The sequence below is a fragment of the Sapajus apella genome, unplaced genomic scaffold (genome assembly GCF_009761245.1).
Source record: "Sapajus apella isolate SASKATOON/1434 unplaced genomic scaffold, GSC_monkey_1.0 scaffold144, whole genome shotgun sequence".
Classification (NCBI taxonomy): domain Eukaryota; kingdom Metazoa; phylum Chordata; class Mammalia; order Primates; family Cebidae; genus Sapajus; species Sapajus apella.
The window spans coordinates 346,737-363,598 of NW_022437084.1; the positions used below are offsets into that span (position 1 = coordinate 346,737).

The following is a 16,862-nucleotide window of genomic DNA, read 5'->3' on the forward strand; positions in this document are numbered from 1 at the left end:
CTCCTGCCTCAGCCTCCTGAGTAGCTGGGATTACAGGCACGCGCCACCATGCCCAGCTAATTTTTTGTATTTTTAGTAGAGACGGGGTTTCACCATGTTGACCAGGATGGTTTCGATCTCTTGACCTCGTGATCCACCCGCCTCGGCCTCCCTAAGTACTGGGATTACAGGCTTGAGCCACCGCGCCCCGCGTTTTTTTTTTTTTAAGATACCGTTTCACTCGTGTCACTCAGACTACAGTGCATTAGCACGATCTCGGCTCACTGTGACTTCTGCCTCCTGGGTTCAAGTGATTCTCCTGCCTGAGCTTACCAAGTAGCAGGGATTACCGGCGCCCGCCACCACGTCCAACTAATTTTTTGCATTTTTAGTAGAGACTGGGTTTTTCTATGTAGACCAGGCTGGTCTCGAACTGTTGACCTCAACTGATCTACCTGCCTCAGCCTCCGAAAGTGCTGGGATTACAGGCGTGAGCCACCGCTCCCGGCCGATAAGCGTAAAATTAACTGCAATAGCAGAAATTGTCAGGGATGTAATCAACCGATTTTGCCCTGCCCTGGCAGGATCCCAGTGTGCAGACTCCTAAGTCACTGCATCCTCAGTCAGGTCTCTCCAAATCCGGAAAAACAGAGGTGCTGGGAGCAAAGCGGAGGGAAGCGCACGCCCCTCCCTATCCCGCCCTGGCCGCGCCCCTATCTCACCATGGCGCTGCCCCAGCCCCGCGAGGCCTGGCCTCCCCTACCGGCGGAGGGTTCCAGCAGACTCGGAAGCTGATCTTGCAGGGTGGCAGAGCCATTTTTCCCTTTGTTTAGATTAAATCTGCGCTTCCCAGCTTTCCCGCCCATCTGTACTCAGGATCTGAGGGCAGCACAGACCTTAAAATCCTCGCACTGCTCCCTCCACCCCAAGTAAATTCAGGCTTCTCTGTGAGAGTCCGGCAATCGTTTTCCTGCGTGTTAAAATCGCACGGAGGCCGGTCCTGTCCCCAGTGTTTCTGCCATAGGGCCATGTAGACAGCCCTTATCATGGAGCTGCTTCAAATCCTTCAATGACACCTACATCCGCCCCCTGCCACGTAAAGTCCTCATCCACTACTTATGTCCGTCAGGCCCCCAAAGCCTTGCCCCCCTCGGCCCCGGGAGCACAGCACCCCAGCCCCAAACCATGGAGGCTGCATCCTGTGACTGGTTCTGGTATCCTGCAGACCCTCGCCCCTAATAATTCGCCCTCTTCCCTTTTCTTTCTTGATCTTGGCCCTTCTGATCACCAGGCGTCTGTAGGGTTAATATAAGAAAAGTCATGCCCAGTGTTTGCTCTAAGTTTCTTGGACCTTGGGAACTAAAGTTATCATTTCTTTGGCAGTAAGCCTGGGGCATTAGGAGCTCGTGATGGCCCTGGCTTACGTCCGAGGAGCCGGGAATCTGGCCAATTCCCGTCTCTTCGAGAACCGTAGACAAAGCCAAGGATTGCCGTTACATAATGATAACGTTCATGAGAGACAAGACAAAGAGCAGCTGGTGTTTACTTTATGACCTAAGTTGAACTGCAACATATAAAATACAGACAAAAACCAAAGAAAGGCGGAAAGAGGGAAAAAGAGAGGAAGAGAAAGATTGCGGAGAGCTGTGACTTGCGCCCTGCCCGTGCTGCTGTAACGCCGGTGCTGAAGAGAGGGAGAGAGAGAGAGACGAAAAGATTGCTTAAAGTTCTGACTTGCGTTTTGCCCGTGCTGCTGTAACGCCGGTGCTGAGTGTCCGGACGGACGGTCTCTGGGTATGTCCCTTTTGTAAATAAAATCCTCTTCCTTTACCTATAACCTTCTGTAAATAAAATCCTCTTCTTTTACTTTGTTATTCTCGGCTTGGTGTTTTCTTCTCGCGAACCTGCCTCCAAATTACAAATCCGAGCTCGGTATCATTCCTGTTCTTAGTAACAGAACAGCGTCCTCTTCCTGGCCACCTCTTCTCCTGACCCCGCGTTCGGGAGGTGATCAGGGCCTGTCTGTTCACCTCCAAATGTTCTTGTGGTCCACTCAAAATGAGCTTTTCCGGAGGTGGGCATCTTATTCCAGTCTCCTCCTTTATGTGACCACCATGCTGGACAGGCTGGTCTCGAATTCCTGACCTTAGGTAATATGCCCACCTTGGCCTCCCAAAGTGCTGGGATTACAGGCATGAGTCACCGCACCTGGCTTTTTTTTTTTTTTTTTGAGAAAGTCTTGGTCTGTGGCTTGGGCTGGAGTATAGCGGCGTGATCTGGGCTCACTGCAACCTCCACCTGCTGGGTTAAGGAATTCTCCTGTCTCAGCCTCCTGTGTAGCCGGGGCTACAGGCACACACCACCAAACTCTGCTCATTTTTGTATTTTTAGTAGAGAGAAGGTTTCACCATGTTGGTCAGGATGGTCTCTATCTCCTGACCTCATGATCCACCCGCCTCAGCCTCTCAAAGTGCTGGGATTACGGGCTACGTGCCCTGCGTTTTCCAGATGTTTGAGGAAAGACCCTATCAGTGACCAGAAGCCATGCCTGTAATCTCACCTCCCCTCCCTACAGCCTGCTAGAATAACAAGATAATGCCTCTAATAAAAGTGTGTGGAGCCCAGAGCTCAGGGCCAATGCTGTCCCCCCACGCTAGCATTTGTTGGCCCCCCTGGACCCGCACTGTGGAATTCTACTCTTGTCTTTGTCTTAGTCTTATTTCTTTTCTCACTCCCCTGTCACCACCGGGACTCAGGGCGTCCACGTACACGGTTGAGGCTGGCACCCAACACATCAAATTGGATCCTGTTTAGACATGTTATAACTAGCATGGGTTTATTTTGGTACACGAATGTTTCAAATCCATACATAGTTTTTTTTCATAATACACAATTTCCATGAACTTTTAAAAGACCCCCATATTATCCTAGTACTTATATTTAACTGAAGACTTACAGGGACACTCCTTTTTTCATATTTATAGAGAACACAGGTTGTGTCTGCCATGTCTTATGCTTATTTTCATGTCAGAAAATTTTGTCTCCCAACCACACCCTCATTTAAGTACCCCCTAAATTTTTTACTGCAGTTAACACAGGGAAGAAATCTATTAAATGTACAAGCTGATTACAATGTATGGAAGGAACACTTTCCAGTGCCTAAAAACCCCAGAATAGACCTCAGTCAGTACTCCTGTTCAGGATCCCCTCTCTGCTGGCAGAGAGATTTCTCCTTTTGCTTATTAAATTTTCGCTCCAACCTCACTTTTGTGTCCTCACTCCTTTTCTTGAAGGTAGGACAAAGAAACACAGGCGTTATCTCAAGTGAGACTGTTATATCTTGGTACATTGCTGAGACTATGCTCAGAAAGAGAAAGGTCCTCAAAAACATATACATCAGACTGGGCGCAGTGGCTCACATCTGTAATCCCAGCACCTTGGGAGGCTGAGGCAGGTGGATCACCTGAGGTCAGGAGGTCGAGACTAGCCTGATACCCTGTCTCTACTAAAAACATAAAATTAGCTGGGCATGGTGGCGCAGGCCTGCAATCCCAGCTACTCGGTAGGCTAAGTCAGGAGAATCGCTTCAACCCGAAAGATGGAAGTTACAGTGGGCCGAAATCATGCCACTGCACTCCAGCCTAGGTAATAAGAGCAAAACTCCGTCTCAAAGAGAAAGAGAGTGGGAGAGGAGGGAAAGGGAGAGATGGAGAGAGGGGAAGGCAGGGAGGGAGAGAAATATGGTGATACAGTGAACATTCACCAAGAGCGATGTATACGTGTTTGAGGGTATAGGATGCTGCAGGTGCACTGCTGTGGGATTTTCATTGTACCCACATAAGCATTCTAGGGCAGAAAACAGATATAACTCATGTACCTAGTATGATTACTTATATTCACACTTACCTAAAGATATGTACCCAAATGACATGTTTCATTTCACAGCCGGAAAACCTGCTTTGGATGCTCCAACCTTAAAATCCCAATGGTACATTACTGCGTGCTACTGAGCATCCATCCTCCTGAGGTGGGATGAAATCATGTTGTTAGAAAAGACAGGATTCGGCCGGGCGCAGTGGCTCAAGCCTGTAATCCCAGCACTTTGGGAGGCCGAGGCGGGTGGATCACGAGGTCAAGAGATCGAGACCATCCTGGTCAACATGGTGAAACCCCGTCTCTACTAAAAATACAAAAATTAGCTGGGCATGGTGGCGCACGCCTGTAGTCCCAGCTACTCGGGAGGCTGAGGCAGGAGAATTGCCTGAACCCAGGAGGCGGAGGTTGCGGTGAGCCAAGATCGCGCCATTGCACTCCAGACTGGGTAACAAGAGCGAAACTCCGTCTCAAAAAAAAAAAAAAAAAAAGACAGGATTCATTCATACGTAGGAAAAATGAAACTTTATTACTGCAAACAAGAGAACTACACACATTCTAAAAAAAAAAACAGTTGTAACTTATAATGCCTATAATGCCAAGAATTAAGTGAGAATCCTACTTGAGAATATGCTGATTTGGTCGGGCACAGTGGCTCATGCCTGTAATTCCACCATTTTGAGCCCAAGGTGGGTGGATCACCTGAGGCAGGAGTTGACCAGTCTGGCCAACATGGTGAAACCCCATCTCTACTAAAAATACAAAAATTAGCTGGGTGTGGTGGTATGCGCCTATAATCCCAGTTACTTGGGAGGCTGAGGCAGTGCTTGAACCCAGGAAGTGGAGGTTGCAGCGAGCCAAGATCATGCCACTGTACTCCAATCTAGGTGACAAGAATGAAACTCCATCTCATGTAAAAAAAGAATATGCTGATCTGGTCATGATTAAATTCTCTACTGTGATATAACTTCTCTCTTCCATTTCGAAGATAAGTCTGGGCGTGGTGGCTCATACCTGTAATCCCAGCACTTTGGGAGGCCAAGGTGGGCAGATCACTTGAGGTCAGGAGTCTAAGATCTGCTTTGCCAACATAGTATAAACCCTATTTCTACTAAAAATACAAAAATGAGCTGGGTGTGGTGATGCACACCTGTAGTCCAGCTACTTGGGAGGCTGAGACGGAAGGACTGCTTGAACCCAAGAGGCAGAGGGTGCAATAAGCCCAGAACACACTACTAAACTCCAGCCTGGGCAGCAGAGAGATGCCATCTCAAAAAAAAAAAAAAAAAAAAAGACTAGGTTGTCTCATCAGTCTTTGCTAAACACCAACTACTGCTATTCAATGGAGAAGGTAGACATCTTTTTCCTTGCATTATTTCTGCTCCATAATGAGACCCCAGCAACATATTACTCTCTTCCCATTAATAACCCACGTCTTAAGATCATGGACACTCTATTTCATGGTCAGTTGGTAGATACTGAGGCAGTGTGAACTTACATCAGGAGAAAATGTGCTGGTCAACAGTATGATGATGGTCATCAGAGCTTTAAGTTACTCTGCCCACCTCCATGCTCTCTAAATCAGACAGTATTTATTCCAAAAAGGCAGTGTTCTTTTTCATCAGGAAATTGGATAGAAATAATCCTCAGCTAATGAAGTTAGCCCTGTCATCCTACTCATTCTTTCCCAGAGGCCCGTATGGAAGGCACATGAAGAGATTTCAAAGTCATAAAGAGTAAACTAGCCTTTTCTACATACCCCAAATAATTGAATTTTTTATAACCTGAATACAACTGATCATTTCCACATGCCCTTGCACCTTCGATATACATCATCTCATGAGATTCAACATATTTTAACAGCATTATTCTGCAGCATGCCATATCATAAATACTGGAGAACCAGAGACTAAGTTACTTGTGCAAATCCTATCATATTCTATAGTAACGGTCCTTGAATAATAGCCTGAGTACACATAATCCATCTATGTGGTTGCATCCAAGAGGTATATTTTGATGTCCAGTGATTTGGCAGACCTTGATAAAGCCTGAGTCACACACATTTCATTTATATGATTTCCACTTAGTATGGACTTTCTGATGTTAATGCTGGAACTCATGATGAAGATCTTGCCATACACAGTTTGTAAGAACTCTCATGAATGAATTCTCTGATGCTGTGCAAGGTCAGAATTGTGGCTAAAGACCTCACTGCACAGGGTGCATTTGTAAGGTTTCTCTCCAATATGAATTCTCTGGTGATTGGTTAGGGAAGACTTGTGACTGAAGATCTTGCCACATTCTTTACATTCATGAGATTTCTTTTCAGCATGGATTGCAAGATGGGCAGTAAGGCCAGAACACCCTCTAAACGCTTTGCCACATTCATTACATCTGTAAGGTCTCTCTCCAGTATGAATTATTTGATGTCTTGTAAGGTATGAAGGTTGATTAAAGACCTTGCCACATTCATTACATTTGTAAGGCTTCTCTCCTGTATGAATTTTCTCATGGCATATAAGGTTTGAACTACGACTGAAGACCTTGCCACATTCATTACATTTGTATGGCTTCTCTCCAGTATGAATTCTATGGTGACTAGTTAGAGAAGACTTGTACCTGAAGACTTTGCCACATTCTTTACATTCGTAAGGTTTCTCTCCACTATGGATTAGAAAATGGGCAGTGAGGTCTGAAAACTCTCTAAACCCTGTGCCACATTTATTACATTTGTAAGGTTTCTCGTCAGTATGAATTTTTCGGTGTCGTATGAGGTCTGAATTCTGACTAAAGATCTTGCCACACTGATTGCATCCGTAAGGTTTCTCTCTAGTATGAATTCTCTGATGAGAGGTCAGGAAACACTTGCGCCCAAAGACCTTGTCACATTCTTTACATTTGTAAGGTTTCCTTCCAGTGTGAATTAACTGATGGGTAATGAGGCTGGAACGCACTGAAAATGCTTTGCCACATTCTTTACATTTGTAAGGTTTCTCACCAGTATGAACTGTTTGATGTTCTGCTAGATATGAATGACGACTGAAGACTTTGCCACATTGATTACATCTGTAAGGTTTCTCTCCAGTATGAATTTTCTGATGTCGTACAAGGTGTGCAATTTGATTGAAGACCTTGTCACACTGATGACATTTGTAAGGCCTCTCTCCAGTATGAATTCTTTGATGTTGTGCAAGCTTTGAACTGCTACGAAAGACCTTGCCACATTCATGACATTTGTAAGGCTTCTCTCCAGTATGAATTCTTTGATGTTGTGAAAGGTTTGAATTGCTACTAAAGACCTTGCCACATTCATTACATTTGTAAGGCTTCTCTCCAGTATGCATTCTTTGATGTATCACAAGCTTTGAACTGCAATTAAAGACCTTGCCACACTCATTGCATTTGTAAGGACTGTCTGCAATATGGATTACTTGATGGTTGGTAAGGTTTGCAGATGCTCTAAAGACTTGACCATGCTCATTACCTTCATAAGGTTCTCCCCTAATATGTGATTTCTGTTCTTGCGGAAGAAATGGAGCATCATCAAAATTATTTCTATATTTACTTAAAAGGCAGGATTCGACACTGGAAGAAGTATTTTGAAGTGGTGAAACGGAGGAATTGTCATTTATGAGTTTTTCAACATCCTTACATCCAGACATTTTCCTTTCATCTTGAAATAGCTGCAGATCACTCAGATGTAAATGAAACATGAATTCAAGTTGACTTTTACAAGGCTTGTTTCCTACATTACTTCCCAATTTACAGCTCCTCTCTAAAACAGAAAGAAAGCAGTGGAACTTCAACCCATGATAATGGCAGGTTTAGTGTCTGACAGAAGATCTAGATTCTGCCTCACCTAACTCAGGCATTGGTAGGAATATCAGCATATTGTGTACATCATGCTGGCAGTGCAGAAAACACAAGGAACTGAGGTGATGCACTGGAGCAGTGGGGAATCTGAAGGAGTCGAGAGAACTATGGGGAAGTCTGAAAGAGGTTATGAGTAGAGAAGTACAACAGAAACTGAAAGCTTTTGGGAAAAAGCAGGGATGAGCCTCTTAGGGAAAATCAGAGATCCAAGAACAGCTATATAGACATTAGTAATGGTACTTCCACAATTCAGAAAAATCCCAGAAAAGGACTGAGTGTTCCCAGGAACCATCTCACCCTGTACAATCCTTACATAAAAGAACTGGAATGGCCAGTAAAGTGGTTCACGTCTATAATCCCAACACTTTGGGAAACCAAGGTGGGCTGGTTTCACCTGAGGTGAACAGTTCGAGACCAGTCTGGCCGACATAGTGAAACACACTATGAGGTCAAACACTTCAGGTCAGGAGTTTGAGACCAGCCTGGCCAACATGGTGAAACCCCGTCTCTACTAAAAATACAAAAAGTTGGCCGGGCACGGTGGCTCAAGCCTGTAATCCCAGCACTTTGGGAGGCCGAGGCGGGTGGATCACGAGGTCAAGAGATCGAGACCATCCTGGTCAACATGGTGAAACCCCGTCTCTACTAAAACTACAAAAAATTAGCTGGGCATGGTGGCGCGTGCCTGTAATCCCAGCGACTCAGGAGGCTGGGGCAGGAGAATTGCCTGAACCCAGGAGGCGGAGGTTGTGGTGAGCCGAGATCGCGCCATTGCACTCCAGCCTGGGTAACAAGAGCGAAACTCCGTCTCAAAAAAAAAAAAAAAAAAAAATACAAAAAGTTAGCCAGGCCTGGTGGCGGGCAGCTGTAATCCCAGATAGTCAGGAGGCTGAGGCAGGAGAATTGCTTGAACCCGGGAGGCAGAGGTTGCAGTGAGCCAACATTGTGCCAGTACACTGCAGCCTGGGTGACAAAGGCGGGGGTGGGGGGAGAGAAAAGAAAGAAAGAAGAAAAGAAAAGAAAGAAAACAAAAGAAATAAGGGAGGGAGGGAAGGAAGGAAGGAAGGAACGAACAGAAAGGAAAGGAAAGAAAGAAATGAACTGGGAGAAATGGTTGTTTTAGCACACCTAAAAAATAATTAGATGGCCTACAAATGGACATGGAAATATGGCTAAATTTAAACAAAGAAACAAACAAATCTCCAACCTATATAAAGGCAGCCCTCGGATTACTTGACAAACATCGAAAGCAACTGTCTTAAAATAAAACCACGCATGAAAAGGAGAGTATCATGGCAGGTGCCTGTAATCCCAGCTACTCGGGAGGCCTGGGCTGAAGAATCACCTGAACCCAGGAGGCAGAGGTTGCAGTGACCCAAAATCGTGCCACTGCACTCCAGCCTGGGCAACGGAATGAGACTCTGTCTCAAAATAAAAGAAGAAAGGGGGGGGTATAAAACATGGGAGAAACTATTAAAAAGGGAATAAGAACTGTGGAGCTGAAATACCATGATTGACGCAAATGTTCACTAGAGGGTTCAGCAGCAGACCGAATAAGGCACAAGAAACAAGGAGCAGACTTAAAGAAGAAACAATGAGCAAAAAGGAAACACAACAAGCCAGGTGAGGTGGCTCACGCCTGTAATCCCAGCACTTTGCGGGGCTGAGGTAAGAGGTTCACATGAGATTGGGAGTTCGAGACCAGCCTGGCCAACATGAAGAACGCTCATCTATTCTAAAAACACAAAATTAGCCATGCGTGATAGTGCATGCCTGTAATCCCAGCTACCTGGGGGGCTGAGGCAAGAGAATCGCTTGAACCTGGGAGGCGAAGGTTGAATGAGCCAAGATCATGCCACTGCACTCAGCCTGGCAACAAGAGCAAAACTCCATCTCAAAAAGAAAAAAAAAGAAAAGAAAACACAATGAAGAAAAGGAAACAGTTTTTCTTACAGATTTTTGAAGAACAATCAAGTGGGAAAATATACAAACTACTGGAGGTGCATAAGGAGAAAACAGAGGATCAAAAATTACAATTGAAGAAATAATTTCTGAAACATCCCAAATCTGAGGAAAGAATTGAATATAGAAATTCAAGGGGCTTGACCAGACCAAAAACAATGGCTCACACCTGTAATCCCAGCACTTTGGCAGGCCGAGGCAGGTGGACTACCTGAGATCGGGAGTTCAAGATTAGCCTGGCCAATGGTAAAACCTTGTCTCTACCAAAAAATGCCAAAAATTAGCCAGTACAGTAGCTCATACCTCTAATCCTAGCACTTTAAGAGGCCAAGTGGGCCGGGCGTGGTGGCTCAAGCCTGTAATCCCAGCACTTTGGGAGGCCGAGGCGGGTGGATCACAAGGTCAAGAGATTGAGACCATCCTGGTCAACATGGTGAAACCCCGTTTCTACTAAAAAAAAAAAAAAAACAAAAAATTAGCTGGGCATGGTGGTGCGTGCCTGTAATCCCAGCTACTCAGGAGGCTGAAGCAGGAGAATTGCCTGAACCCAGGAGGCGGAGGTCGCGGTGAGCCGAGATCGTGCCATTGCACTCCAGCCTGGGTAACATGAGTGAAACTCCGTCTCAAAAAAAAAAAAAAAAAAAAAAAAAAAAAAAAAAAAGAGGCCAAGTGGGGTGGACTGCCTGAGCTCAGGAGTTCCGAGACCAGCCTGGGCAACATGGTGAAACCCCGTCTCTACTAAAATACAAAAAATTAGCCAGGTATAGCGGTGTGCACCTGTAGTCCCAGATACTCGTGAGGCTGAGGCAGGAGAAATGCTTGAACCCAGAAGGCAGAGGCTGCAGTGAGCCGAGATGGCGCCACTGCACTCCAGCCTGGGCGACAGAGTGAGACTCCACCTCCAACAAAACAAAACAAAAATATAAAAAATTAGCCGGGCGTGGTGGCAGGCACCTGTAATCCCAGTTACTTGGGAGGCTGAGGCAGAAGAACTGCTTGAACCTGGGAGGCGGAGATTGCAGTGAGCCAATCTCACGCCATTGTACTCCAGCCTGGGCAGCAAGAATGAAACTCCATCTCAAAAGAAAAAAGAGGCTTGACCATTCTAACTAAAATTAATCCAAATACATTCACACAGAGACATACTGTAAAGAAATTATCAAAAGTCAAAAGAAGACAAAGACACAATCTTGACAGCAGCAACAAAAAAGAGATTGTCAGACAACAGGAAACATTGTAAGATTATATGTATTTTCCAGCTGATATCTTCCGGCTAGAAAGCAGTGAGGTGATATACTGAAAGTGCTTAAAGAAAAATAAGCAAAACAGCAATGCAGAATACTGCACGTAGCAAAACTCACCTACAAAAATAAAGACTTTTAGACTTTCCTAGATGAAAAGCTGAGGAAGTTAATTAGTATTCTAGACCTGTTCAAGAAGAAATGCAAAAAGCAGCATTCAAGATGAAAGGAAAGCAATCTTTAACCTAAATGAAAATGTAAAGCTCATCACAGCCTGGGCGCGGTGACTCACGCCTATAATCTCAGCACTTTGAGAGCCTAAGGTGGGTGTATCACCTGAGGTCCGGAGTTTGAGACCAGCCTGGCCAATGATGAAACCCCGTTTCTCCTAAAAATATAAAAATTAGCTGGGTGTCGTGGTGGACCCCTGAAATCTCAGCTACTCGGGAAGCTGAGGCAGGAGAATCACTTGAACCCAGGATGAAAGGTGGCAGTGAACCGAGATCCTGCCATTGCACTCCAGCCTGGGCAACAAGAGCAAAACTCCATCCCCAAAAAATAAACAATAGAATAAAAATGCTTATCATAAAAGGTCAACAAATGATCAAATACAGAAACATGTATTATTGCACTTTTCACTTGGAACTTGACTTAAATTCTTTCCTACAGTTTAAAAGACACAATCAGGCCGGCACAGTGGCTCATGCCTAATCCCAGCACTTTGGAAGGCCAAGGTAGGAGTTGGAGACCAGCCTGGCCAAGATGGCAAAAACCCATCTCTACTAAAAATACAAAAATTAGCCACGGCGGGTGATAGACACCTTTAATCCCAGCTACTCAGGAGGCTGAGGCAGGAGAGTCACTTGAACTCAGGAGGCAGAGTCCACAGTGAGCCAGGATTAGTCTGGGTAATAGAGGGAGACTCCATCTCAAAAAAAAAAAAAAAAAAAAAAGACATATTCATTTAAAAAGCATTATAAACATATGTTAATGGGAACATAAAATATATAGGATTAATTTATGCCAGTAATAACAGAAAATGAGAACAGAGTTGGTAAGCATAGCTTTCTGTACCTAATCAAAGATAAGCTGTTAACATTTAAAATGGAATGTTTTGGGCCGGGTGCAGTGGCTCACACCTGTAATCCCAAGCACTGTGGGAGGCCAATGGGGGCTAATCACATAAGGCCAGAAGTTAGAGACCAGCCTGGCCAACATGGAAACATCCTGTCTCTACTACAAGTATAGAAATTAGCCAGGTGTACTGGTGCATGTCTATAATCCCAGCTAGTCCGGAGGCAGAGGGATGAAATGTTGAAATTAACGAAACAAAAAAATGTATTTTTATTTTTACAGTTTTTGAGACGGGTCTCCCTCTGTCGCCCAGGCTGGAGTGCAATGGCATGATCTCGGCTCACTGGAACCTCTGCCTCCTGGGTTCAAGCGATTCTCCTGTCTCAGCCTCCTGAGTAGCTAAGATTACAGGTGCCTGCCATTACACCCTGCTGATTTTTGCACTTTTAGTAGAGGCAGGGTTTCACCATGTTGGCCAGGCTGATCTTGAACGCCTGGCCTCAAGTGATCTGCCTGCCTCGGCCTCCCAAAATGCTGGGATTACAGGCATGAGCCACTCTGCCCAGCCAAAAGAAGAAAAATTTAACGATCCACAAATTTGTACCAATTAAACAACACACCTTGCTGGGTATGGTGGCTCACATCTGTAATCCTAACACTTTGGGAAGCTGAGGCAGGTGGATTGCTTGAGGCCAGGAGTTCGAGAGCAGCCTGGGTGAAACGCCATCTCCACAAAAAATACAAAAAATTAGCCAGGCATGGTGGCGTACACCTGTAGTCCCACCTATTCAGAAGGCTGGAGTGGAAGAATCCCCTGAGCCCAGAAAGTCAAGGATGCAGCAAGTTGTAATCATGCCACTGGACTCTGGCTTGGGTAATGCGAGAGAGACACTATTTCCAAAAATAAATAGGAAAATAAAGAAAAATGCCTGTTCAGAACTCACAAGACTTCAACTTTTGTTTTCCCTCAGAATTGTGCCACTGTCAGAGAGTTTCCCAAACACTATCTAAGAGTGTGGCTTTGCAGGGTACAGTGGCTCATGCCTGCAATCCCAACACTGGACGCAGCCAGGAGGATCCCTTGAGTCCAGGAATTCAAGGCTGCAGTGAGCTATGATTGCCACTACACTTAGTCTGGATGACAGAGTGAGACACTGTCTCAAAAAACAAACATTATGGGGCCTCTCCTCTGCCCACCCGACCTCTTACCTGTGTTCACACCTTTGATGCATTCCCTGCCATCTGGATTCCTTGCTATTTTCTCTTCACTCTGCAGAGTCCAGGGTTCTCTCTTTTGCTCCAACATGGAGACAACACTCAGGTCAGGAAGACCCACTCCTATTTATAAAAAGAAAGAATAAATGCATGCTATGGCATCTTCCAAGTCCAAGCCCTATATTTAGGTAGGAGAGAGGATATTACAAATGAATCAAAAATAGCATTTCACAAATTCATCCACTGACTGCCTCTTTCTGAATGCTTAGGAAACAGTGCAACACACAGACATCAAGCCCCCTTCCGAGAACTACAGAACCAAAAGCACAAGGGGGGGAAACAGGAAATTGCATATTTTTAAAATTTGTCATAAGGTTTCATGCATACTTCAGCCCTAGTGCCACCAATGAGGAATCGTGAAGGGAGCACAACACCTGAAGAAGGGGGACATTTCAAGTCCAGAAAGTATAATGGAGCTTTTCAATTTTGAGTCAACAAGGTTTCAATCTCAGTCAAGCAATGCAGGAGCTCCCAAGAGGCTCCCAAGAGACAATGCAGAGATCCACCAGGGCAGAGCCCAACTTCTGGAGGGACATTATCCTCACCCAGGGAGACCAGGTTCCTGTAGTTCTCCAACATCACATCCTTGTATAAAGTCCTCTGAGCAAGGTCCAGGCATTTCCACTCCTCCTGAGAGAACTCTATGGCCACGTCCATGAATGTCAACGGTCCCTAAAAGGAAATCCACATTTCAGCCACAGGCTATGGAGAGAGTGCTCATCTTCATACAGAATGAGAAGACAGTTGTTAAGGACTGACTCCACTGAAATGAGCTCTGTGAAAAATTCACATTAAGGTACTCTTGAGACAGTTATGTGTCTTTAATTCTTGTTTTATTATACTTTTCCATGACAAGCTATGACTTTTAAAAAAAAAATTTTTTTTATTTTAGAGATGGGGTTTCTCCATGTTGGCCGGGGTGGTCTCGAACTCCTGACCTCAGGTGATCCACCCACCTCGGCTTCCCAAAGTGCTGGGATTACAGGCGTGAGCCACTGCGCCCGGCCTTATGACATTCTTTAAATCAGTACAGATGTCTCGTTTTGTGGACAATACAAACAAAAAAATTAAACCAGGGTTATCTCTATGTATAAGTGTTAGGTGTTTTCACACGCCAAGTGATATCCAGTGTCTACCTGAGATAGAATTCAAGAGGTGTCTTCAGAGATGATGATGCCTACAGTGGTTTTTCTTTTTTTTGAAACAGGGTGTCACTCTGTCACTCAGACTGGAGTGCAGTGGCATAATCTTGACTCACTGCAACCTCCGCCTCCCAAGCTCAAGTGATCCTCCAATCTCAGCCTCTGGAGTAGCTGGCAATACAGGCTCATGCCACCACACCTGGCTAATTTCTGTATTTTTTGTAAAGATGGGGTCTCACCATGTTGCTCAGACTGGTCTTGAACTCCTAAGCTCAAGCCATCCTCCCATCTCAGCCTTCCAAAGTCCTGGGATTATAGGTGTGAGCCACCACATCCGACCTACAGTAGTTTTTTAAAATGGCCAAAATCGGGCCGGGCACGGTGGCTCACGCCTGTAATCCCAGCACTTTGGGAGGCCGAGGTGGGTGGATCACGAGGTCAAGAGATCGAGACCATCCTGGTCAACACGGTGAAACCCCATCTCTACTAAAACTACAAAAAATTAGCTGGGCATGGTGGCGCGTGCCTGTAATCCCAGCTACTCAGGAGGCTGAGGCAGGAGAATTGCCTGAACCCAGGAGGCGGAGGTTGCGGTGAGCCGAGATCACACCATTGCACTCCAGCCTGGGTAACAAGAGCAAGAACTCCGTCTCAAAAAAAAAAAAAAAAAAAAAAGCCAAAATCTTGGCCAGATGTGGTGGTTCATGCCTGTAATCCCAGCACTTTGGGAGGCCAAGGTGGCTGGATCACTTGAGGCTGGCATTCAAGATCAACGTGGCCAACACGGCAAAACCCCATCTCTCCTAGAAACACAAAAATTAGATGGGGGTGGTGGTGCGCACCTGTAATCCCAGCTACTCAAGAGGCTGAGGTGGAAGAATCCTTTGAACCTGGGAGGCGGAGGTTGTAATGAGCAGGGATCATGGCACTGCACTCCAGCCTGGCTGGCAGAGCAAGACTCTGTCTCAAAAAAAAAAAAGAAAGAAAGAAAGTAACTTCTGCACATAGCTTCTCTAATTCTAGTCCACAGAACACTGACAGTGCATCCAGATGTGACCCCTGAACAATCACTGCTGCCCAACAGCCCTGAAACCATGGGACCCACACCCCGTCTCCATCCATGTCTGGGGTTAGCCCTGCCCAGGACCAGGCCCAGTGTAGCCTCTTCCCAAGCTCATGTCACTGGGTGATAGCGAACTAGAATCTCAGGTGGAAATGAAGGGACTAGAAGTAGCCATGGGTAAGTGCAAGGAAACCAGACAGGCAGGATGCTTCAGAGTCAGAGATTAGCAACTCCAACGCCAGGTATTTCAGGAAGAAACAGAGACAGAACAATCCACTGAGACTATTATCTTACCTGACTAAGGGCCATTCCTGACTTCTGTTCTTTCCTCTTCCGAGTTGCTTCCTCACATATGTCTCTTTGGAACTGAATCCTGAATGTCAAAAATGTGCTGTTTAGGGCTTAGAATCAACATACTTCCTTCCTGTGCCACAGCCACACACAAAGGAAAGACCTCCCTCTGAGGTACTCCTCCAACTTTGACTTTCTTCATAGGCCTGATTCAGCCTAACTGAGCAAACAGATGTTAACAATTTTGGAAATCACTCCACTATGAGGTTAAGGTACCTCCTCTGTTGAGTGGATTCCCTCTGAGATTGTTTCACTTTATTCTTCCCTGCTTTAAAATTGTGAACCTAAAAACAAAAAAGTTGTTCATGTGGTAATAAACCATGTGATTCCTAAAATCATGCTTTAATCAACCACTTATTTTAAAAATACAAAACGCAGCCAGGCGCGGTGGCTCACAGCTGTAATCCTACCACTTTGGGAGGCTGCGGTGGGCAGATCACGAGGTCAGGAATTCAAGACCAGTCTGGCCAACATGGTGAAACCTCATCGCTCCTAAAAATACAAAAATTTGCTGGGTGTGGTGACACGTACCTGTAGTATCAGCTATTTGGGAGGCTGAGGCAGGAAAATCACTTGAATCCAGGAGGCAGAGGTTGCAGTGAGCCAAGATCACGCCATTGAAACGCTCACGGAAAAGGAAAGGGGACTGTGCAGTTGCAGTAGAGGGAGCGGAAAGAACAGAGGCAGGAGAGGAGGTCAGGGAGCTCCTTGGGGAAGCAGATCAGGCAGGGCTGAGCTCCTCAAATATTTTTCTCTCACACATCAAAAGAAATTTTGAAACAGGCCGGGCACGGTGGCTCAAGCCTGTAATCCCAGCACTTTGGGAGGCCGAGGCGGGTGGATCACGAGATCAAGAGATCGAGACCATCCTGGTCAACATGGTGAAACCCCATCTCTACTAAAAATACAAAAAATTAGCTGGGCATGGTGGTGCGTGCCTGTAATCCCAGCTACTCAGGAAGCTGAGGCAGGAGAATTGCCTGAACCCAGGAGGCGGAGGTTGCGGTGAGCCGAGATCGCGCCATTGCA

General features: G+C 45.7%; 2 protein-coding genes across 8 annotated transcripts in view; both read right to left on the reverse strand.

Moving 5' to 3' along the window:
• The window catches only part of LOC116540713 (zinc finger protein 480), a 201,146-nt gene that overhangs the window by 116,142 nt on the left and 68,142 nt on the right, over positions 1 to 16,862 (reverse strand). The gene's annotated exons all lie outside the window — the stretch shown is intronic.
• The window catches only part of LOC116540707 (zinc finger protein 528), a 14,304-nt gene continuing 3,053 nt past the window's right edge, over positions 5,612 to 16,862 (reverse strand). For 3 of the 7 annotated variants that reach the window (XM_032264348.1, XM_032264350.1, XM_032264347.1), the window contains exons 2-5: positions 15,777 to 15,855; positions 13,823 to 13,949; positions 13,212 to 13,340; positions 5,612 to 7,627 (exon numbers count right to left, since the gene is read on the reverse strand). In XM_032264348.1, the coding sequence (XP_032120239.1) occupies positions 6,009 to 7,627; positions 13,212 to 13,340; positions 13,823 to 13,949; positions 15,777 to 15,791 (1,890 nt within the window). In that variant the 5' untranslated portion in view covers positions 15,792 to 15,855 and the 3' untranslated portion in view covers positions 5,612 to 6,008. Of the gene's footprint in view, positions 7,628 to 7,711; positions 7,843 to 13,211; positions 13,341 to 13,822; positions 13,950 to 15,261; positions 15,299 to 15,776; positions 15,856 to 16,053; positions 16,118 to 16,862 lie in introns of those variants that run through there. The other 4 variants (XM_032264353.1, XM_032264352.1, XM_032264349.1 and 1 more) reach the window with 4 other exon arrangements.